Consider the following 23,421-nt stretch of genomic DNA (forward strand, 5'->3'; position numbering starts at 1 on the left):
CCCCGTCAACCAATCTGCCGTGGTGCAGTGGTTAGAGTAGCTGACTTGGGAGCGTGAGGACGTGACTTCGAATCCTACTTTCGGGCACTTCTTTTCATTTTTTTTTCAGCTCAGTAATCTTTTTTTATTAGGGCACAAATGCCTAATTTTATTAATTCCACCTTTGCGGAGCATGGGAAATAATGACCGTTACTCCCTTCAGGAGCATCGGAAAGGAGCAACTGTTAGTCCTCGGAGGAGTAACGGCATGGGGAGTAACAGTTCATCCCCTCGCACTTACCCCGTAAAGGGAGGAATGGTTGTGGCAGATCAGTTGCTCCCCAAAAGGAGTAACCTCAGTACCCCATTTCCTCCTTTTCTTGCTTGGGAGGTGGGGCGTGTCGTGTTTTAATGCGTTCGCATAGCCATTCACGCACATTCACTCACGGGGATATCTATCTATCTATCTATCTATCTATCTATCTATCTATCTATCTATCTATCTATCTATCTATCTATCTATCTATCTAGCTAGCTAGCTAGCTAGCTAGCTACACATGACAGCGCTGACACAGGACAGCTGTCCTGTGTGTTCCTGCCTTCTGTCCGTCATATTGCGCTGCTCCGTCAAGATGTCAATAAGACATCGTCATCATGCAAACGCGAGAGAGAGAAGGCGTTTCACAAATGCCGTGCATTTCTGAGGCCACGCGCAGGCTTCGCGGTGGCGGCTTGAGATGGCGCCGTGTGTTCTTAGGGAAGCGCGAAAGAGGAGTCCTGACATTACACGCAAGTTACACGCGTCATACGTACTGCCTTGTTTCGACGGTGGCAATACGTTGTGTCGCTATATTGATTGAATGCCAACGCATTACCATCGACAGTCATCGTGAGATGGGTTCTGCCGCAATTTTTCCTTGGCCAGTTATGGCATCGCGACAACGATATCGATTATACAGTTGCTACGGTCTGGAATTGAACCTTCAACCGCGTGCGTAGGAGTGCTGTTGTGTGAAACGTGGTACTGAGGACCGGGTCTGTCAAACTCCGACGGATGTCCGTCAGGCTTCTTTGTGGCAGTCATCCCCAGCATTACTGCTCATTCGCTCCGTTCACATTTTCTTTCTTTCTTTCTGTTTTAAAGAATGGGATGGGTGTGTTCGTAAGAGGGAGGGGGATGCTGCAGAACCGGAGCTCGCGAGCCTTTTCGCTTGCTTTTCTGTGCCATCCGAAACCGCCCCTGTGAGTGTTTAAATGCCCCCGCGGTTGTGCCTGGATGAAGCTGACCCATCCTTAACCCGGCGACGTGTCCGCTGTTTCGCCGTGCATCGGCAGTCACCCAGCCAGACCGTCAGCCACGCGGCGGTGAGCGCGGAGAGACGCTTGTTTTCTTTGTCGTCGTGGTTGCTTCGCGCTCTCCGATCGGAGAGGTGGTGGGAGGGCAGTGGACATCGAGATAAACGTTTTCGCGGTGCGCAGAGCATCCGCGCCAGTCCGGCAGCTGGCGTCGGCCGACCTCGCCGGCCCCGCGCCGCGAGTCGGGGTTGCCGCAGTCCGTCACCTGGCGGCTCGCTGGCACGCAGCGTCTCTCCAGGGGCACTCCTTCGTTGCCCAAAGGGGGAAGGGCACACCGCGGCGGCATCCGCCTGGCACGGTCCTCAGAGCGGAGGCGACAAACACGCGTTTTTCCGCGCACTGGGACACCTGCTCGCTTGCTTGCGCGAAAGGTCGCACTCCCCTCTCTCTCACCGCCTGCGCGGCCGGGCTGCTACTACCGGAGCTGGCTGCTCGCCTTCGTCGACGTCCCGAAGCCTTCCAGGCCTTCCTTCGGTGGCCGACCTGTCCGACGGCCGAGGAACCTCCTCTCGCCATCTTCAACTCTCTCTCTCAAGCTCCTCCTCGCCGTGGGATCGTGACAGGCCGTGTGTGTTGTTTCCCGGATGTTGTCTGCTGCCTTCTGCCCGTGCTTCTTGCGCTGCGGCCGCTGCATATCGTCTGCTCCTCCCGTGTGTGTCGGTCCGGTCGTCTGCAGCTCCAGCTGAGAAGAGATCGTCCGCCGCTGTGTGCGGTTAAGGCGGCCGTTGTTTTCGACGCCGCGCTCTGCTACACTTGTCCGGTGATCCTGCTCTTGGTACCCTTCCGAGGCGACGTTTACGAGCCGGTCGTCTCGCACCTGTCTTTCGAGGAACTTGCCGACCCAGCTGCTGTGTGCGTTTGCCGAGGGACAACCTGCCTCTTGCTGCTGAAGGAGGGAATTATGCTCGACGAAACGCGCGGAGCTGTGAGGGACCCGCTGTGTGATGGTGTGTGACTGTCTCACTGACGCATGGCTGCAAACGTCGCGTTGACGTCACACTGATTGATCGTCGTCGTTCGATGTAGTTGTATCCGTCTGCTCGAGTCTTAGCAGAAGTACTCGCACTCTGCCACAGTGCTCGGCAATGCTATTCTTAGTATCCGTAGTGTATGCTGATGGTTTATTCTGCAGAATCTCGCACGAACGTACTGTTTAAAGTGGCTTTGTAATAGACCCGCCTGTTATTTTTTGAATTCCACCAGAGAAAGACACAGCATATTCGAATTGCGTGTGAAATACGGTCTTCGCTCGCACCGCTGGTTTTTCAGTTTCCGTCGTGGCGACGTGCATCGGATCCTGACAGTCGTCGTAGCCCTTGCGTGAGCCGCGGTCGCTCCGACCTGACCCTCGCGAGTTTTCAGAATCGGTTGCTGATGTGACGTGTTAGTGGGCAGCTTCCCGAAGCCGAGGATAAAAGAATCGCGCCGAACTCGTCATGCGTCGTCCGCCGTCTGCTGGAAGCTGCAGAACTGCTTCGGTGTGTTGGATTCGCCGACGGACGCACCTATCCGCGGCTGCTTCCTCGAGTTTGTGACCCGGCCGTTGGAATTGGTGTCTGGTGTGTTCTTCGAGGAAAGGGGAAAGGCGTCTGTGTGCGCATTTCTTGGCCTCGCGAGGATTTCCACGCCGCAGACCGTCACGCTGGCTGCGTCGACGAAAACCCTCCTCGTCATGGCCGGCCGAGTGCCTGTGAGTATCCGGCGCGCACTTTTGCTGGACACTGCAGGACCGATCGCCTCGCCCAGGCGTTTCCAAATTAGACCTGTCTCGCGTGTTCAAACTCTTCGTACGTGTTTTATAATTTTATGTAAGGCGAGAAGGTCGTTTGCAATTAATGTGATTAACTGGTTTAATCATGATTGGTTAGTGATCGGTGATTGTAGAGCGAGCACCGGCTCTGATTGCTAGTGTAAACATTTGAAGCAGTGATGAAACAATATTCGGTTGCTGCCTGAGAATGCTTACGCTGTATTGATCTTCTCTGCGAACAAGCTGCACGAGTTCAGGATGTGTAAGCCTTTGTCGTAAGTATTCGGAACACTCGGTTAACATTGAAACACAGCTGCTACGGGGGGAGGGGGGGGGCACTTGACAGGCCTTGAGCGCTGCAATTGCAATGCCTTATATGTGATCATGGTCTTGCAACTGCACTTCTGTATTTGCAGCATGTTCGCCAAGAGTGCTTACTAATAACTTAAACAATTAGCTTTAATTAATTATCCATTCAGTCATTATATCGCGTCTACTGTTGTACAGTGCTTCTAATTCTGCGTTTCGATCCAAGAACAAGAAACATTTTCTCCACTACTTTAAAAAAGATCTTGCATTCGTTTCGTCCGAATTGCGCAGCGTAAACGTAAGTGAACTGCCCGTCGATCCTTTCTTATCCACTTGACTGGATCCCTCGACTGCTGTGTTGCCAAATCCGAATGAGAGAAAAGAAGAAAACGTAGCCATGGAGAATATCAATTGAGTAGCTGCTGTATTTGTAGCGTAGATCGGCGTGCGCGAACGACGTCACATTTCATTGCTGCGGCTGTCTCAGTCGACGACAGTCAAGAATTGCTGACGCCATACGTGGTATGGACGTGCGTGAATTGATGTCTTGAACGATAACAGAGACACCCGTATCGGCGCCCCGATGTGCCAGGTAGAATCCATCGCGGAGCGCGCGCATTCTGAACCCGTGCCAGCACCTGGCTTGGAGCCCAGCGGGGTCAAAGGCTGGACACAAGGGAAGGTGTTCCGTAAGAGTCCACCTAGTGGGCAGCATGTCCATTTCCTCTGCCGTTCAAGTTCTGATTGGCTGTGCGTCGGGCTGCGCATGCGCAGCCGCGAGGCGCCACAGCCAATCGGCACTTCAGCAGCAAACGAAATGGACACGTCCACTAGGTGGACTCTTACCGAATAACTCCACCGCGCCCCAAGACGAGCCGTCAGTTCGCCGGCGCGAAATCGCAGCTTGTCCGACTAAAACGCCGTTTAGGCTCTGCGTTACGGAGCTGCTGTTGGCGCGCCAAGTTTCGGAGCACGTTGCCCATATACGCTCCCCGAGATGTTCGGCGCTTCTGCAACCAGATCTCGGAGGCCATAACGATTACAGGCAGGCTAGAATCACTACGGCGCTTCGGGCAGAATCGTAATTACGGCTAGCACATAGATTCGCCTATACTTCCTCCACCCGCCGTGGTTGCTCAGTGGCTATGGTGTTAGGCTGCTGAGCACGAGGTCGCGGGATCGAATCCCGGCCACGGCGGCCGCATTTCGATGGGGGCGAAATGCGAAAACACCCGTGTACTTAGATTTAGGTGCACGTTAAAGAACCCCAGGTGGTCGAAATTTCCGGAGTCCTCCACTACGGCGTGCCTCATAATCAGAAAGTGGTTTTGGCACGTAAAACCCCATATTTAATTAATTAATAAACTTCCTCCCAGTGGCATCGAGCGGCTTTGTTGACCTTGCAAACTGGCCATCTTCAACGAAATAGTGCGTTATAAATGCAGCGGGTCGCTATGATTGTTCGTGTGCGCAGAGAGCTACTACCTTCATCGTTTAGAAAAAAATACGAAGGCTTTGATATTTAGGCCGTGCGTAGACGCTGGCGTTCGGGTCGCCAATTAGTGGGAGGCGGCACGAAGGGGCAGCCGCCGTGGCCAGGGTTTATCGAGGCCGGCCAGCCACGGGTGCAGCGCAATCTCGCGGGAGCGGCCGCTCAGCTCGAGCGCTTATACTCGCACGCGAGGCCTCTTCTTGAGGCGACGGTCGCGCCGCTACACGGCCAATGATGGGAGTAGAGTCGCAGCAAACAAAGCAACGGGACCGTCTGAAGCCACAAGGCACGAGAATCGGGCAAATCCACGTGCCAACCATCGTTCCCGTGGCATACCTAAACGATCCCAGCGCGAGAGCTCCCTCTAGTAATTATAGTGCGATCTCTTGTGACGTTTTTATCACGAAACTTTACCGGCATAAGCTCAAAAGCAACTGTTACCACAAAATACTGGCATCGGCAACACTGCTCTGCTGTTTGTCGTACCTAGGTTGCTATTCTGGACGTCGTCGAATTCAGCCATCTTGTCGGCTCCGATTGGCCCGGGGGCTGTTGCGGCCTCTCCAATTGGCTGGGAATCGGCCGCCATTACAGAATTCGACGAACGGCAGCCAAGTACAAGCTCGGCGGAATGTTGGATGCCCATCGGTGCGGACGGCGCTGCATCCGGTGTCTGGCCGAGCGCATTCTTTGGGCCCAGATGGACGAGGCTCGCGTCGATAACGATGGCCTTTTAACGCCATCGCGACACTGCGACACGCCTCTCGGCAGCTGCGCATGCACACAGCGGTATCCGGCGATAAGGCGCGGGCTTCGTCGACGCAAGCTGTTGCCCCCCCCCATGCCCATTGTTATCTGCCCCGTGGCAGCTTGCACGGAGCATTTGAAACGTGGAACAAATATAGCCGCAGTTATCCCTTTCAGTCGCGAATTACGATGGACCGTCGGCAATTGTGTAAAAGTTGCCGCCGACTCCGTCTCAAGGTAAGAGGAAGCTTTAGCTAGGAGGGCTGTCTGGATGCGCGGGACAGGAAAAAAGTCCTTTACCGATTAGGGTGAGACTCATTGCGTTCGCGAAAGAAAAAGTTAAAATATATATAGTGCCTGTCAGAAGCGGACTTCTTTTTTCATTCAGGTCGGCAATATCTTTGTAGATACTGTTGAACATTTCAAATTTTCAGGAAATGAAACTATGAAATTTGCAACTCCGTAAGTCGGGGATGAAAGACATGGCGTCACAATATTGCAAACTGAATGTAATAGTGCGCCTAAAGCGTACAAAATTTATGTATATTGTATATGTCTCTCAAGTGCACCACTAATGTGCAAATAGGGACTTTTGCAACACCCTTGTAAGCGGTGTAACAAATAGACGTAACATATCTATGAATGTAGCAAATTTGTTCACTTCAGATACTCTAAGGGTTCCTGTTTAAAAACTGGGATATCTATTTTTTGATGCAGAGGGACAAATTTGTGAACTTCGGGTTTTCATTGTTTTTGTTTTTTAACTTGCCGATTGAAAAGAAATAAACATTCTAAAATATTCCACACCCTAAATCAACATTCCAATTCCTACAGTCACTAGGATTTAACTTTCTCTCTCTTAAGTGCAACAAATGTAGTTCCAATCGGTGCAGAGGTTGCCTCATAAAAAGTATTTCTGCGTTTTACATATGCTTCCGAACAGGCGAGTTGGCCCCGAGCTAAAGCTTCCTCCTAAGGTGGATCGATCGTCTAAAAAAGCAACGCTCGAGCTGTGAGGCGCGCCGCGTAGTAGAGGGTCTGGGATTAATTTTTCGGCTATCCGAGGTTCTTTAGCGCAAACCCTGACTCCGCGTGCACGGGATTTTTAAAAATAATTTCCGTCTCACTCATCGCAGTGCGGCCATCGCGGGCAGAAATCGAACTCGTGACCTCGTGCCGAGCAGCAGAATGCCGTAGCAACTTGCCCCCGCGTCGAGTGAGCATCGCTCCAGGCAGCGAAGACCACAAAGCCTTCGCCCAGGTAGCCAGAAGCAGTGAACGCGGAGGCGGAGGGCTTACGAATCTTCATCTTTTTTACGTGAAAAGCGGGCGTTTCGCTGTCTGCGGAAGTCCATCTGCTAGAACAGCTTAATAATATTCCTTAGGGTTCATTGAAGGGTCTTAGTAGCATATACACTATAGCTCTGCCGAGTATGCTGCATGCGGAAACTCTCACCTCTAGGCATTTGCCCCCCGCGCCCCCCACTCCTCACCTATATATGACTCGACTATCCTCCCTGCGAGGATTCATTGTAAACACGCTTGCGGGCGTAACCTCCCGCGACGGTCAGAGTTGGACGTCACCGAAGCTGTTTACGCGAGGGAACCGGACGGAGACCGGGGAGGAAGGGGGGGGGGGGGGGGGGGGGCGTGGATGCAACATCTGACGTCGCTGTACACAGAAATTACGCGCGCTCGACGCGTCGAGTAACTTGTAACTGGTAACTTGCACGGTTCACGAAAATGGCGGTTGCGTTATGACGTGTAAGGGCGCCCGGGGGCACCCCCTTTGGGAGACGGCCGTGACGAAAGGGACTCGCGCTGTGCGCCGACGTTGTCGGCACTTATCGACGCCGCTCTCGTTACGTTTGGGCCGACGGCACGTGCGCCGGTGAGCTCGCGTGCGCCGGGACGTCCCGGCAGCCGAATGCGCCGAGGGGGGACGAGCGCTGGCGATCCCCCTGGCACGAAGCCATCGTGACCCAACCGCGCGGCCGCTTGAAAACGAGCGCGTCATCGGGGGGCTGTTCCGCGACAGATAAGCGGAACGCTTGACTCAGTTACGCGACGGCGCACCACGTCAGCGAGAAGCCCCGCTTGTGCAGTCCCGAGGGTCCGAGACCTCTGCAGCCGGAGCTGGAGTTTGCGTCAGCGTGACTTGCGCTTCGAGCGTCATCGCCGCGCTGTAGATCGCCTCCCCCATCTCTGTCTCTCTCTGACGTTTCTTTCTGATTTTTTAATTACTGTGCGCGTAGGTTGGGGGAGGGGAGGTGGGTGCGTCGTTCGACACGAAGGCATGTCGCCGCTATAGCAGTCATTCATCCGTGGATGCATTCGTGCCTGTAGTTTGGATAACAACGCGTGTCAAAAACCGAAACGAAAGGTCCGCGTATCCGAAGCGACTGACTTGTATAAACAGCCGTATGAATTCCACTGATAGCTTAGGCGAAATACACTCTTCTTTGTTATTTAAATTATAAAAATAATTACTTGATATTCTCAATAATAGAACTTCGAGGTGAAGGTGCTAGAAAAGACAACACGTACACGCTGGGATACTAGCGCGTGCGATGCACCAACGTCACCGCCCACTTTCTCGAGTATTGGTGCACGTGCGCTAGATAATATGGCCCCGGGAGTGTTATCCAGCGCCTCCCTCGGCCACGGCGACGAGTGCGGGACACCCTTTCAGTTGCAGGCGCCGCGTAGTACGCCGGCTCGGCGGCAGGCAACCGGCCAATAAAGCCCTGTCGTGGCTGCATCGAGTTGTCGAGGCTGCTGTAGCTGGGGTCGACGCCCTCGCTGTGCGACGAGCGGGAAACATAACGCGTGCACCTTGCTCGTCTCAGACTGCGTCGCGGCCTGGTGTGCGTGCGTTATGTGTACTTTGCATACGCATGTGTGTGTAGGGGTGGGGTGCGAATTGCCCTCGACTTTTGTCTCTTTATGTTCGTGTGCGTATAGGACTGTGTGCGTTTGACTTTTCGAACCTATGACGTTGTTTCTTACAATATATATTTTATTATTATTTGTGTCACTATGTGAACAGGACTTGCCTTCGTCATTGTAGGGTGTCTACGCCTCTCTCTATTTTCATTTCCATGAAGAAGAGGTGGCAGGGAAGAGTAGGCGCTCCACTTTTTAGTAATTACCGTAAGAAAGCAACGGACAATTCATTCCAAATTAACTCTACTTTTCAATTTGAGACACAGTTCGTTTTCCTCGTGCTTTCCTTGGCTTGATTGGCAGTTGGCTTCTTGTGGCTGCGTATCCGTCAAAGAATCATCATTATTATTAGCTACTTAGTAATACCGTGCCGACAGTAGACATTAAATAGGGAAGTGTTGTATTAGTTTAGTGTCTTACAACGCAATATTAGCTAATACAATTCCGTAAAAACGCTATGTACGAAACAAGTTCCCTAATGTACAATGTTAGCTAGAGCGGAACGAACCAATTGACGGTTGGTGATGTTTACTGTGGATGTGGGAAGATGGTTATACAGTACAACGATGTTCTGTGGATAAATGATTATCACAAAAGATCCAGATCCACTATACGCGTATCCATATTGAAAAAGAAGAAAGAAAAACATATTTCTCGTATACCCTATCCATAGTCCTGACTTTGATCATGTGTGTCAAATTCCATATTAAAATCGTTATGTCCCCATATGATGAAATAGCAAGGATTATGGTTGTTCACGTTGCTTCTGCGAAAGATTTTCTGTTCCTTTTTTTTCACGCAACTTGTCGTGTAGAATAGATGTGTATTTAAATAAAAAACATGGAGACCCTACCCTCCTCATGCAGAAATTGTAGTAGTGGCTTAGCGAACTGTGTCTATGAGCTAACGCCTCTGACTGTATGTCTGATCCGTTGATAACATCGGCAGCTGGTAGAATAACCTCTGGAGCATGCATGCATGCATGTATGTATGTATGTATGTATGTATGTATGTATGTATGTATGTATGTATGTATGTATGTATGTATGTATGTATGTATGTATGTATGTATGTATGTATGTAGTACTGCTAGTTTTGGCAGGCCCATGCAGCAGGGGAAATAAACAGCGAAATAAATAATAAAAAAGGAATAGTTAGCCCTCAAAATTGACCTAACGCTAATCGTCTCGAAAGCATATTGACACAATGACGCGAAGAGAAGCATTTTCACGCTACACAAGAAATCGTGACAGCATGTTATCGAAGCTTTCAGGATTTAGTAAATTTGGTGGCGGCTGTGTCCAGTGGATTGTTGTCCTGGGAAAAAAAAAAGTCGATTTTTTCTGACAAAATAAAGAAAGAGCCAGAGCCAGTCGTTCTTTACCAGAAAATACTACTACTGCGGTTTTACGTGCCCCAACCACGATATAATAAGAGGCATGCCGTAGTGGGGGACCCGGGTTCTTCAACGTGCACTTAAATCTCAGTATCTGGGCGCTCTTCTCTTTTTTTTTTTTCATTTCGTATCCATCGAAATGCGACAGGTGTCGAACCCGCGACTTGAGCAGCGCAACGCTCTAGCCTCCGGGCTAGCGCAGCGGGTGTTCGTGGGCGCAGAGCCACAAGAAGGTTGTAACCCCTGCTCGTGGCGAGCGTGCGTTTCACTGGCGTTAGCCTTCGGTCAGCGTGGACCGAAAGCCCGAAAAGAGATCGTTTGAGAACCCGGGCCCGTTGAATAAAACGTCGGTCGTGTAGCTGTACAGAGCGTTAAGAATCAAGGGGATCGGAGAGGCTCGATTTCTCGTTAATCCTAACCAAACGAAGTAACAGGCAATGAAGCCAAAGAAAACAAAGGGGTAGTTATTTCCTGCGTTTAACTTAAAATGTTGGGCTAATATAGGTTAAAGGGAAGTGACTGTTAACTTGCCGCAGGTGGGGACCGAACACACATCCTCCGCAGTTGCGGGTGCTGCACCTTACCAGTTAGACCGTGGCTCACTTTCTTGCATCGGTGTTTGTGTAGGCGTATTAGCCCTGGATGCACGGGTGGATGTTATGAGCGTCTCGTTTGGAACGGGGCGGCGGGTCGCGCCACCGTGCTCTCGTTATTTTATTGGCTGATGTCCTACGTATGTCGAAAAAGAAAAAAAAGGAAGAAAAGAAAACCACGATAAATTCAAATAACCAAGCTTTCGGAACCCCTATTGGGAACTTTGTTTTTGTACGCCTCCGTTGTTTGTCGTTTCCCTACTTTTCTTCCACCAATCTTCCAATACTCTAGTAGAGACTTTAGCGTGTCCGGTATTCCGGCAAGCGCGGGCGCTTTGCCGGTTTAACGGGGGCGTAAACGTGAGCGGCCAGATTGGTAGCGCCAGCTGGTGGAGCAAAGCTCGACCACGCAAACACAAAGCTAATTACTGTATTCTGCTTAGCTGGTGGTATAAATTTCCGACAGGGGCACAATCGTGTTCACAATTACGCCACTGCCAAAAAATTTGAACCAGTAGCGAAGCAGGATAGTGTGGGTTACTGCAGTTTTAGCTCTGTGTTTTTCTGGTTGAACTATACGCTACCAGGCGGCTGCACCGCTCTGGCCGCTCACGTTTACTCCCCCGCAAATCCGGCAATCCGCTCAAAGCTCTCCCGTTTCCGGAATAGCGGACAGGCTAAAAGTCTCTACTAATCCCTATTGCGGAAATGTTTACCCCTGCTCTCGCTGGGAGCGTTAGCCAGCGCCTCGCGGCCGAGGCGGCGGACGTCGAACGCCGTTCTAACCGCAGGCGTGGCTCGCTCCACGCGAGCTTACGAGCAGAGTTTAGGAAGGCCCGAGTCCGGATCCCGCCTGCGCCGAATTGTATTTTCGTCCCCTTTCGTCGTTTCTACCCATTAAACGCGAGCATTCGTCATCATTTTTCTCTCGCTCCGTCGTCCGGTTGCTTCGTATGCGCGCAGCTCGGGAATGCACCGTCTGCCGTTAGTCGCGCTGCAGCCGGAGGTGAGGAGAAAGTGCGCCATACCGAAAATTGCGCAGCTATTAAAAAAAAAGAAAGAAAGAAGTCGCGGGCCACTTTCTGTGGCACTGAAGGGAAAGCTACGGAGGCAAAGCGCGCATCGCTGAGAGCGCTTCTGAAGAGAGTCCCGTGTTTTTGTCCACGTTAGTTTAGGCAGGGGAAGAGAAAACATAAACACCTTGTTACCAACGGTTAAATAAGATGAAACACGCTGCTGAATGTGGCTTGTTTTATCGAAACGCGCAACCGTCTCACTTAGAAGCTGCGTTGATTCAGCGTCTGTTCCGAGCAACCAAAAGCACTGTGGAACGCTGGCGGATTACCTGGCGCCGTAACACCTGTGCAGCAGCCACCGCGCCCGTAGCAGTTTCCCTTCATTGCCACGGAAAGTTGTCCGCGTGTGTAGTCGGACATCGTTTCTCATTTGGCGCCGTTTCGGGCACTGTGCGAGGTGTTTCCGGCTCACGACAATAACGGCGCGATAAGATACGTAGCTTGGCGCTAGAACAACGAGCGAGCCACATCTCTTTTATTCTCTCTCTTCGTTATTATTTTTTTTATCATCGTTAATGCTACAGCTGCTGCGCAGAGGTGCTGCGTAACTCTACTCGGCTTATAGCTCGCGCGTCCACGAATATTCGATGTTGTGGTCGAACGGCTCCGCGATGTAGGTGGCCGCGAGGAATTAGCCTCGCCTTTGTGCCCGCAGTATAGACTTCCTAGTTGTTGTTATTGGGCTGTTGCGTCATCTCGATTGCAGTTAAATGATATAACTCGTTAAAGTATGATTTAGGTAAACCAATGTGGAAGTGTTTCTTTCCCCTTTCACGTGTTCACGAACGATGTTCTACCGCGCATTTGAGGTGTTGCAGATGTGTTAGTTTTTCCTCTCGCCCCCCTCTCCTTACTTATTTATTTACTTATTTTTATGGAGGGCCACAAAAATATTTATTGCATGCATTAGCAATGTAGAATCGTTCGTGTGCAGGGGGGCAGAGCTGTTCAATTAAAGGAACAACGTGGTTTTGTAAACCGTGCTTGGCGCGTTCGTTTGAAAAGCAAAGTTTTAATCAAATCGACGGCGCGGCCTCCTTCCGATAGGGACGGAATGCGGAGACGCTCGTGCGTCAGCCTTTGCGTGCACGTTAAGCTTGCCAAACACAGCTGCACGTCCCGGAAAGTTAGAAACAAGTTGTTCGCTTTTATTCTTCAGCATAGGGGGTAGATTTGCGCAAAAGAAAGAAAGACAATGAGAGCCTAATTGGTACATTGATTAAGGGGCGGTTGGTTTGCTGAACTAATCCACAACTGAAAATTCGCTTTAGCGCATATCGCACGACCCCTATCGTAGGTCGTGCGTTGTGTCCTGCGCTTAAATCACAATTTTGAGGTGTATATATATATCGAGCTATCGGCGTGGAGCAAGACTGATATGTTGTTCATTACCTGGCTGAGGAAGCTGAGATGGTCAAAATTTATTTGCAGGCTCCCATTACGGCCTCCTCTTAGAGGCCTCCCGTCTCTCTGAGATGTTAATTAAACTATGGACAATCAAACGTATGTTCATTACATGGACATACCTTGATCGTGGGCATGCGCTGGCGGCATCGGCAGATAAGGGTAGCAAACCAGAATCTTATCCGGTTAACCTGTCACCTGCATTTATCTCTCTCTCTCTCGAATTTTTGTCGCCGAACGGGACCCCCCCCCCGCCCTCCTTCCCACTCAAGAGAAACCTTACATCAGTTTATACTGACAGTGTTCTGTGAAAGCTCTATGTTCGTTTATCTCGCGGTTATAGGTTGATTATTAAAAGGAAAGAAAAAGGTCAAACTTCTATTCTATTGCGCGGCGAGCCCTCAGTGCCGTACGTGAGTGCGACGTAATGTGTCCCACGTAGACGCTTGCCCGGCGGCATGGATGGCACGCCGGTACTCCAGATGGGCACGACGAGAAACGAGACGAGACCGACTTGACGTTTCTCTCTAGTGGACATATTGAGCGGCCCATATGCAGCAAGAGCTTTGTCCAAATATGCATCCCGTCGCTACGCAGACGGTTGTGTGCACGTCTGTGTACCGCAGCGGGACCATAGCAACGGCGCAGTGTACGACAGGCGGCGCGAAACCGCGGGCCGATCTCTAGCTACGCGGCACGGCACACCTGTCGACGCGGGCCACATGTAGCGTCTCTTATCGCGAGCTGCGGGTCTTATCTCTATGGCGTTTATGGGTAAGGTCGCAGTGTTTTTTTTTTCCTCCACATTCCGTGTTTTGTTTTTTTCCTCGTTTTTGTTTTTCTTTTCTTCTTTCCGCCAGCCGGCCGTTGCCTTATATCCTGTTCGGAGCCACCCGGTCGTTATGTACGGACGTGAGCGTAACTCTCTTTGGCGAGAGTGGCGCTGGAAACATCTGTGACGTCACGTGCACTGCGGGGAGGCCGAGAGCGCGCCCGACGCTCGTGCAGCCAGCCGCACTGTGCACGACGGGCTGTGCCGCGATCCGTCGCTGCGTGCGTCGGCCGGGCGAAGACCCGCGTCTGATGGGAGCTCGGCTCCCGACACACGCGAAGAGCAGAGATGCTCGTCGGGGCAACCGCCGAACCGATTCGAACGAAACGCGTGTTTCACTTGAGAGAGAGAGAGAGAGAGAGAGAGAGAAAGCTTAAGAGTTCTGCCGGCTGTCGGAAGCAGAGTTTCCGTCTGCTCCTGCAAAGCCGGTACATTTAGAGTTTACGGGTTTTGAATTCAAAACACACACACACACACACACACACACACACACACACACACACACACACACACACACACGCACGCACACACACACACACAAAGAAAAAAACAATATTGCAATTCAATGTTCCATCTTCCTAATTCTACAGCAAGAACCGATCTTACATTTCTGGAAACTCTTCCAATAGCCCGTCTGACGGGCTGTTGCGGAGAATCAGGCTAGTCGGTGGGGGCTCATACCTGGCGCAACGGCCCGACGGTATATACCCAAGCCGGAAAAAGAAATAAATACTCAAGTGGTGAAATCTCTCGCTCATGACAATGCGTAAGTGGCAAGCGTACAACCAAGCTGACGATATTTCAAGTCAGATATTTTTATTGGGGTGGTTATTAATTGCGTTTCCAAAGATCGGTTATTAACCGAGGATCGTTTCGGCTATTAGCAGTGGGGGCCCACTGCGAATTCCGATGCGTTTATCAGCCAGCTAAAATTCAATTGGTCGCATGTTTTTTCAGAATAAGCGTAACTTTTGACAATTCGATGTGTATTGCTATATCTGCTCCGTTATCGGTGCGCACGTGTGTTTGCCCACGCCGGCACTTTCCTTCTAAAACGTACCTATACGCGTCCTCCGAATGACGTCACTTGTGACGTCCTTTCCCCAGTCGTTTCCTTGCTCGCTCTCGCTTCTCTTCTAGCGCAAGGTGCACGTGCACCACCTTTGTGGACGACACGAAAGCCGTACACCTTCGCGGTGCACAAACATTGCACTGAAGTGCACGTTTGCATAAAATCAGTACAAAGACAGCCAGCGCGTGCTTTAAGTCTGCATCTCTCTCGGCCGTGGCTTTCGCACTGCAAGCTTGAGCGGGGTGCTCCCCGGCCGAGACGAGCGGTGTGGCGTGTCTGACTGCGAATGGCTCGAACTTTGGGCTGTGCAGGAAAGGGTCGCCTTGAGAATTTCGAGGGGCGTTCCCGCTGACCCCCCCCCCCCCCCCCCCCCCCCCGTTCACCTGAAGAACGCGGATTCACTCCGGGCTGATGCTGTCGTCGAGGCAGTGTCTGTTTTTTTTTTTCTCTCTCTTTACCTTGTCCGCTGGAGTAAAGGGGGGCAGGGGAGAGGCGCGGGTGAGAAGCGCGCATGCTCGGCATTCTTCCTCGAGGAGGTTGCCGCAGGCTGTGGGAACGCGCGAGATTTTTTTGCTGCTGGTTGTATAATCACTCTATAGGGGAAGGTAGGCTGCGTTAGCAGCCAATTAACGCACGACACAGTTGAAGAAACGCTAAATAGATGCACTAATCGAGTAATGCAGTATTCTTTGAAAGCTCCATTTTTTGTTAGTTTCGCGGTAACAGATTGAGTATTAGGAAAGAAGACGGAGGTCAGATTTGCAATTGTGGTTTTAATTTCGTGTCCAAATTCCTCCGCCGATACGTGAGCGTGCCGTCACGGATTTCAAATTATTTATTTTCGATAATGCTGCCTTCAGTTCAGAGCGTAGCAGTTGGGCGTACAATGACATACAAAAGAAGAACAAAAAAAAATATGCGGCCGAACCCATCTCATGATGAATGCCGACGTTAATGCGATTAGCAATGAAGGAATGCAGCGATACACCGTACTGCCTCCCGCAGAGACGCGTCACGTGTGAGGCGCCTACTTCAGCCGGGCTCCTGCCTGGACACGCCGTGTCATTTAACGGTGCCGCCGCAAAGGCTGCGCGTGGCGCTTCTGTCAGCATACATTCGGAGGAGTTTGTCTGAACATACGGGGTGTCCCGGCCAACGTTAGCCAAGGTCGTAAAGATAAAAACGTCGAATATGCGAAGGCGCAACAAATGCTGTTCTGTCACCAGTGACGTACCGCATGGGGAGGACCTTTTTTTTTTTTTAATAATTGAACTGTCGATAATTAACGTGATTGATTAAGGAACTTTTTAAATTACTGAATTGAGGGTGCGACTTTTGATAGAAAAGCAATGATTGCGTTTTAAGACGCCAGATTCCGTTCTTTTCTGTGTGCCATCTGTCGCGTAATTATTTTTCACGCGTCGTAAAGAAAACGCGCGAAATACGAAAATAGCCGCACGATGGCGCGTGCGCGCCCCTCTACACCGGCGGCCCCAGATGTCACTGGGGAGAATGAGCTCCGTTCAGTGCCTTTGTCCTCCTCTCCCTCCTCGATGCAGCCGCGCGATGCATTGGCTTCGCGCGGTAAAGGCAGTTGGCGGTGACCAACGCCGATGCATCTCCACTCCCTTCGTGGCAACCGAGCACCTTGTATGTTTAGTCTCAACAGCGCAGCGCCATGAACTTTGCCACCGCTGCGGGTGGGAAGCAAAAAATGACAGCCTACATCTTTTCTCGCAAGCTCACACCTAGCTGCGATCACCTTGATACAAACAGCGTCTGTCCGTGCACACAAAAGATCGACAGCAATATATATGCGGAAGTGAGTGCGGTGTTATGTGTATGGCGTCACGTTAGGCGACATGTTCGCACTCGGACTGCCGTACAGTTCCCGCGGGAAAATAGGGCCGTGACATTGGCCATCGCATCGGAGATCTTCTCGGGACAGTTCGAGTGTGCAGAGAAGGTGCCCCCGCGAGTCGCAGTCCCGCCATCACTGACCACGCGCGATCCACTCCGCGCGGTTTGTGGCTGGTCGTCCGGCATGCTTCTTGAAAGTCGTTGTTCTTCGTTGAACGCGATATTTCACGGTGAACATGCGTTGCGGATTCGAATAAGTTCACATCGCCGCGTTATTTCCCTTGCTCGCCACTTAGCGGAAACCCGGTTGGAAATGTGGCGGCGCGATTTGGGACGTAAACCGGAGAGCAGACGAGCGCTCGTCCGCTCTTCGGTTCACACTTCCTTGTCCCAAGCGCCGCTGTAACATTTTGAATCGTTGCGGAAAAACGTAGCCCAGCCTAACCTAGCCCAAAACACGCGTTACCGAGCGGAGCGGGAGCTCCACGTTGCCGTCTGCTCGGCTCTCGATCGGGCTTCCGAGGCGACAGTGCGGCCACGACAGTGATGGAGGGCTCCGGATGAACTATGACCCCGCGGGCTTCTTTGCACGAACGCCGTGTTCAGTAAGGCGTCCCGAATGGCTGGTGACGTTGCCCTGCTGAGGTCGGCGGTTCGATCTCTGCCGCCGAATTTAGATTGGGGCCAAATGCTAAAACGGTCGCGTGCTTAGATTTAAGTGCAGCAGAACCCCAGCGCAATTAACTAACACAGCTCCAATCGGTCCAAAGAAGCTCGACACACGAGACTTGTTACATTCCACCGTCACGATTACCTAGCCTGTGTGAGCTACTTTGGGTGTCACCACGTTATAATCTTGCATTCTGCCATACGTCTGCTTTATGCCGCAAGGTTACCTAGGCCCGTGACCAACCCGTGCGCGTGTTGGCCCTCGCTCCCTCTCCTCTGATGATCTAACCGTTTCTTGCCGTGCAGTCCCCACCGGTGTTATCGTTAGCCTTGGAATCCCTTCGCTTCTGGCAGGTGGAAGTTGGCCACCGTAGCGCGGTCGCGGACTTCCCCACCTACGGGTCCCAACGCGTAACCTCACACAGTGCCGACTCTTCTCCAGATTCTTTTCTCGCGTGCAGGAGCAAGCTCTGGCTTACGAAATCGTGCAGCATTTCGTACATTGGAGTACGGCAATCGAACGCGTCGCACAGCCGCGGGAGCCCATCGGCACCCCGGCGGCAGTGTTGTCGACGGAGGCAGGCTGGCCTCCTTCGTGGCCGACCCCAGCCAGGTCGGTGGCAGGCCGCACCCGAGCCGAGCATCGTCCCGCGCGCGTGCGTTGTTCCCGCGACTGGGCACGGAGGAAGTTCGCCCGTCCTGCGGAAAACTCGTTTCTCTCTCCGGCCGCGTGCGTGCTGCCGCGATGATGATGCGGCGCGGAGGATGGGGCAGCAGCCCTACCCTCTCCGTGCACGAGCGGCCCATCTCGGCTACGGAGAGGGAGAAGATGGAATTCCTAACCCTGCTCCTCGCCCTTGCTGGGCGGCCGCCGGCGCTTGATCGAAGCGCGCCGAGAAGAGGGTAGGGTGGCAAACCCCCCCCCCCACCTCGGTGCCCCCCCTCCCTCTCCCTCCTACTACCGTTCCGCGGTTCTTGTTTACTCCTGCGTTTCGTGCGTGCCCCGTTTGTTTGCGCTTTATTTTTCTTCACAATGGGGCGCGTGCTGCGTGACGTAGCGCGCATGATTGCACGTGCGTGCTTCTGTTTCGCTTTCTTTCTTTGCTTTTTTTTAATCATTTCTTTCCCTCTACGGAACTTTCTCTCTGCGGATTTCGCGGGACCGAAAGGCGGCGGGGAATATGTACAGCGGGCTCGTCCAGGTAAGAGAGAGAGAGTGGGGCGAACACGCTAGGGAACGAGAGGGCAGACAGAGACGAAGCTCACGGCGGGCCCTGCCCATGATTTCCCCGAGCGAAGACGGGTGGCTGGCCCGCGGGCACCGTCGTGCGTCCGCCCTCCCGTTCTTGGCGTTCGCCGCAGTTCGTGGCGCCTCGAGGATGCTGGGCGCCGGCGATCCACCGCTCGGGCCATCCTGCAACCGTCTCCATTGCAAAACGAGGAGGAGGCAGTGGACAGCGCGCGGCGGGGATGTTTCCTCGCAGGAGAGCGGCGAGCCCCTGGATGAGCGCCAAGCGGGTTGCGCGAGAATTTGCGTGCGTATCCTGCGTATACAGGGTGGCAGGCCGGCCGCTTCTTCACTCCTGTGTAGGAGGCTGGACGACGGTGTCGTCGGCGAAGGAGGTGGGGCGCCGATTCACGCGTGTTCTTGCGGGTCGGCGAATGCCAGTGGCGGAAATTATTGCTAAGCCGAATGGGACGACGTCCACGTACTCGCGCGTCTGTGCTGCGCGTGACCTATGCTCGAGCCCCACGAAAGTGCGCTGTCAAAAAACAAGGCGAGGAAACACATTAATTGATTGAGTGATTTGTCCTTTACAAGTGTGGTTGCGACTTCCACTCTTGACTGTATTGATCCTAGTACAAAAGGGTTTAGATTTCGGTTTCCTAAGGTACAGGCAGGATTGGAAGGATGGCGTGACCGGAGACGACGTCCTTAGCCGGGGTGCCCGAATTCATTCATGAAACCAGACCGGCCGCCAACCATGGCTGGTACATATGCCTGCCCGGTGGTGTCGCGATGATCTTCTCTCGTGGCCAGCGAATCGACAAACGGGGTGCGATAGCGGTGACCATACTGGAATCATGCATAAAGGATGGAGGAGAAAACCCTTTATTTGTGTTATAGGCACAACGTCCAACGTCCTGTAAATTGAGCTTACAAAGACTACCTAGGCCTCGCCTTAAAAAAAAAAAAAAAAATTATCGAGTGTTAGGTGCCAAAACCACGATCTGATTGTGATCAATCACCTTGACGACCTGGGGTTCTTGAATGCACACCCAATCTCGATGGGTACACGACCGTTTTTTCCCCCTTTTTTTTTTTACATTTCGCCCCGTCGAAATGCGGCTGCCTCGGTCGGTGTCGACCCGGCAACCACATTTTCAGCAGCGCAACATCACAGCCACAGAACTACCGCGGCAAGTGAACCTCGCCTGTGGTGCTATAACGCTAGAAAAACATTCACCGACGATTACGATACTCCCTAATCCGTAATTTGAGCGCAGCTCCATACGTGTTTTCATTTGGCGATATATTGAGGCAAATAATTTGAGAGATACATGTAGCATAGTCTGCGATCGTCGAAAATCTGATCTGCGGTCGGCTATTATACATGACTCGTGGAAGGTTCAAGTGTACAATCGCTGGTACCGCGTGGCCTCCAGAAAGTACACACAATTCGCGTCGCGCATACAATAAGATTACAAAACAATCGCAAACCGCGACGATGGAAACGAGGGCGAACGAGACCAAACCGAGCAAGCTAAGGAAGCGAGAGCTGACGCGAGCAGACGATTATAGTGCGAAACGAGAGGTCCGGCTGAGACCAGATACGAGTACGCGTCGAGCGTCCGGGCGGGACCGCTAGGCACCAGTTTCCCTCGTTAAGGGGCCGCTTTCATTGGTCTGCGCCGTTCGCGGCTCGCGCCTTTCATCTCCCGCTTCGCGTTCGCTCGGTTACGCCGCCGACGCTCGCCGCAGGAACGTAGAGTTGCGCTAGAAAATCGTCCCGAATAACGCATCCCGATCCACGCAGGCCCGTCCTGCTCGTGGCGCATAGGCGTTACTCAACTGATGGAATTTCTGAAGAGTAAAACGTATGAGAAAATTCGTGAAGAACTACACGTACACACAACGTCCAGACATGATGGCGCCGGATTGTAATTTGAATGTACGAGAAAACATAATTCTGTTTCGCCCAAACTCAAACACAAACCCCTTGTCCAGCTGCCGTTTGAGGTCTGGCTTAGTAGGAGCGGCGCGCTATATATACAGGAAGCTCGCCTTCGCGAATAGCGTTTGGCGCCAGCGTTTCCCGCTAGACGTTACGGTTACATAAGCCGCAGTTGCCGCGAAGCATGAGAAGCAGTCAAGGATCTTTGAATGCTATCGCGTTCCACCCTTAAAGGCCAAGCTGAAGCGTTCTCCAAATTTCTTTTTTATTATTATTCTGTTACCTGGCGTTCGCTTCCTTCCGGCCTCTTGCAATGCGGTCGGGAGTCGAACCCATGGCCTCGTAGCCTCTCGCACATGGGGTTTCTCCGTGTGCGCACCGAGGCGCACACGGGGACCTTTTTCTTTGCGCACGCAGGATGACCGAAAAACTAAGGGCCGGCCATTGGACGCCCCCCTGCGTGTAATAGATTTTCGAGTACATGGGTCACCCTGTTCCGCCGATATGCACGGTCGCCCTTTCACATGGATAGCCGCTCTGGCTTGATTGCTTCCCGTGTCCTTCAGACAGTTCTTTCTGAGCCGTCCTGTATATTGTCGCAGCTTCTGCCAGTGCTGTCCCATTTCTTTCCTTCCCCGTGCACGTCAACTGTTATTCTCGTTTTTTTCCCCAGCTCCGTGTAATTTCGTGCGTGTCTTCGAGGCACAGCAGAGCACTCAGATGCGAAACGTGAACCCCTTTGCGATACAGAAGGCAAAGCCTCGCTGAGAGTTCGGACAACTGCCGTACCACGTACCGTTATACTGCGTTAATCGATTCCCGAGAGAGCTACACAGCGACGTGGACGAGAAACGACTTTTCTTCCTTCCTCGGTCGCTATAAACACAGGGCCCTCTTTATCACTTCCTCGACTGCGTCGTTGTGTGTAAGGCTTTCAACACTCACTGCGTCGCATCGTATTCGATAGAAACTCGCTAGTGTGCGTTTTTTCGCTGGTACGTTTTCCCGGCTATAACGTTGCCGAAGCCAGGTGACGCTAATGGCGAGTCCGCGTAATGTGTTTCCTGGAGCACGCATTCCGTTCCCTCAGTCCCGTGAAAAGCGTATTAGATGAGTCTCACAATTACATATGGCTCTGTAGTCGACGTCGTCGTGTCGTTCAAGGCCATGTTCCTAATAGGTGTTGCCGTCGCGAAAATTACAGCCAAGTTTCGCTGGCTTGTGGTGCAAGGCGTCCGCGTCATTTCTTCGTTCGTGCATAACGATAGTGGGTTTGATAGCACATGCCGACGGAAGGAACAGCCCCGAACTTTGATGCAGGCCCTTCTACGCACCGTGCTGACTGCGCCAGCAGCGTTGTGGTCCGTTCAAAGATACCGTCGCGCTCCCTGCCGAATCCTATACGACATCTTTTATCGACGTCACTTGCGGGATCCAGACTTCCGGAGTCTGCATCCGTTCCGTTCGCACATTCCAGCGTTGTCTCGTCGGTATTCGGTTCATTTTATTATTGTCATAGACCGTAACGTATATTGCCGGCGTCTAATATCGACGGACCGCCAAATTTCTGATAAAAATCCGAGTGTTTCCGCTGCCTGCAGCTGTGCACATTTGTATTTCCAGCCTGTTTACTGGCATGTTCAAGCAGAGGTTCAAACGCCGCGTACCAGTATGTATTCAAACGACGCGGTGGCCTAGCGGCTAAGGCATTGCGCTATTCAGCACGAGGTCGCGGGCTCGATTTGCCGTAGCGGCTGCCGCATTCCGATGGGGGCGAAGTGCGGAAACCATGCTGTGTACCGTGCATATATAGGGAGCACGTTAAAGAACAGGGTGTCCCGAGCCGAAGGGCGGTCGGGTTCGTCGGTGAACATAGGAAACGTACGGGCACACGTAGAGAGCACGGAAGAAGTACAGCCCGATCCACACTTAAAGGGAACACCCAGTTCAGACTCGCTCACTAGCAGCTAGCACGGTCGATAGCAGCTCACTTGAGGAATTGCTCGGTCTATATATATACTCGTATGCCTGTCGCAATTCGTACGAGACACCCTTTAAAAGCGGAGCTTTCTTTGCTAACCATCCTAGACTTGACCGTGGCTGCTGCTGTTCCGCCAAATAGGTCGGACGAGTTCATAGCGCCTCGACGAGTTCAGAGAAGTTCGGAAAGCGCGGTGAACTCAGCGCGGTTGCAACAAACATGATTGCGGCTGGCCGAACTGCACGTGCGGTGTCGGTGGTGACGGTAAGAGACGAAAAAAGCGCTGAGAAGTCCGGTTTGTTATACGGGAGGCCGGGGGAGGGGAGCCGAAAGAGAGAGAGAGAGAGCACTGACACGCGGTCACCGCACGCTGCAGCCCGGGGTCAAGTGCAGCTCGATGAACACCAATTACGGCTAAAGCCGTTTGTGCAAGTATGTCGATCATGGCGGGGACGTTGCTACAAGCGGGCTTAACCTGGCATACTTGGCCGGCTGTGCGTACACGTGACGCGAATGCAGCAATGTGGAACGCTGTGAGGGACAATTAAACCGAAAACAACTGAAGTGCGCGGTGAACTGGCACGCTTCGAAGACTTTTCGTGTGGCAGAACGCCCTAAATAAGCGAAAGTATATTGCCAGATCAATTCTGCGCCAATCCGCAAGGCGGAAAAGTTTCGTAAGAGGGGGAAAAAAGAGCGTGAAATTTTCTTTTCGAGGCTCCTGCTACGCTCAGGTGGGTCAGAAAATACTCTTAAATTCCGGCACGTCACAGTGACGTATCC

At 52.4% G+C, this 23,421-nt stretch overlaps 1 protein-coding gene across 2 annotated transcripts in view; it reads left to right on the plus strand.

The window, feature by feature from the left end:
* The window catches only part of LOC126522298 (uncharacterized), a 140,876-nt gene that overhangs the window by 70,013 nt on the left and 47,442 nt on the right, over positions 1 to 23,421 (plus strand). Inside the window, exon 1 of one of the 2 annotated variants that reach the window (XM_050171022.3) lies at positions 2,009 to 3,025. The exons of the other annotated variant lie outside the window; for it this stretch is intronic. Within the exon in view, the coding sequence (XP_050026979.1) occupies positions 3,008 to 3,025 (18 nt within the window). The 5' untranslated portion in view covers positions 2,009 to 3,007. Of the gene's footprint in view, positions 1 to 2,008; positions 3,026 to 23,421 lie in introns of those variants that run through there. 2 annotated transcript variants of the gene reach the window in all.

The sequence above is a fragment of the Dermacentor andersoni genome, chromosome 6, assembly GCF_023375885.2.
Source record: "Dermacentor andersoni chromosome 6, qqDerAnde1_hic_scaffold, whole genome shotgun sequence".
Taxonomy (NCBI): Eukaryota; Metazoa; Arthropoda; class Arachnida; order Ixodida; family Ixodidae; genus Dermacentor; species Dermacentor andersoni.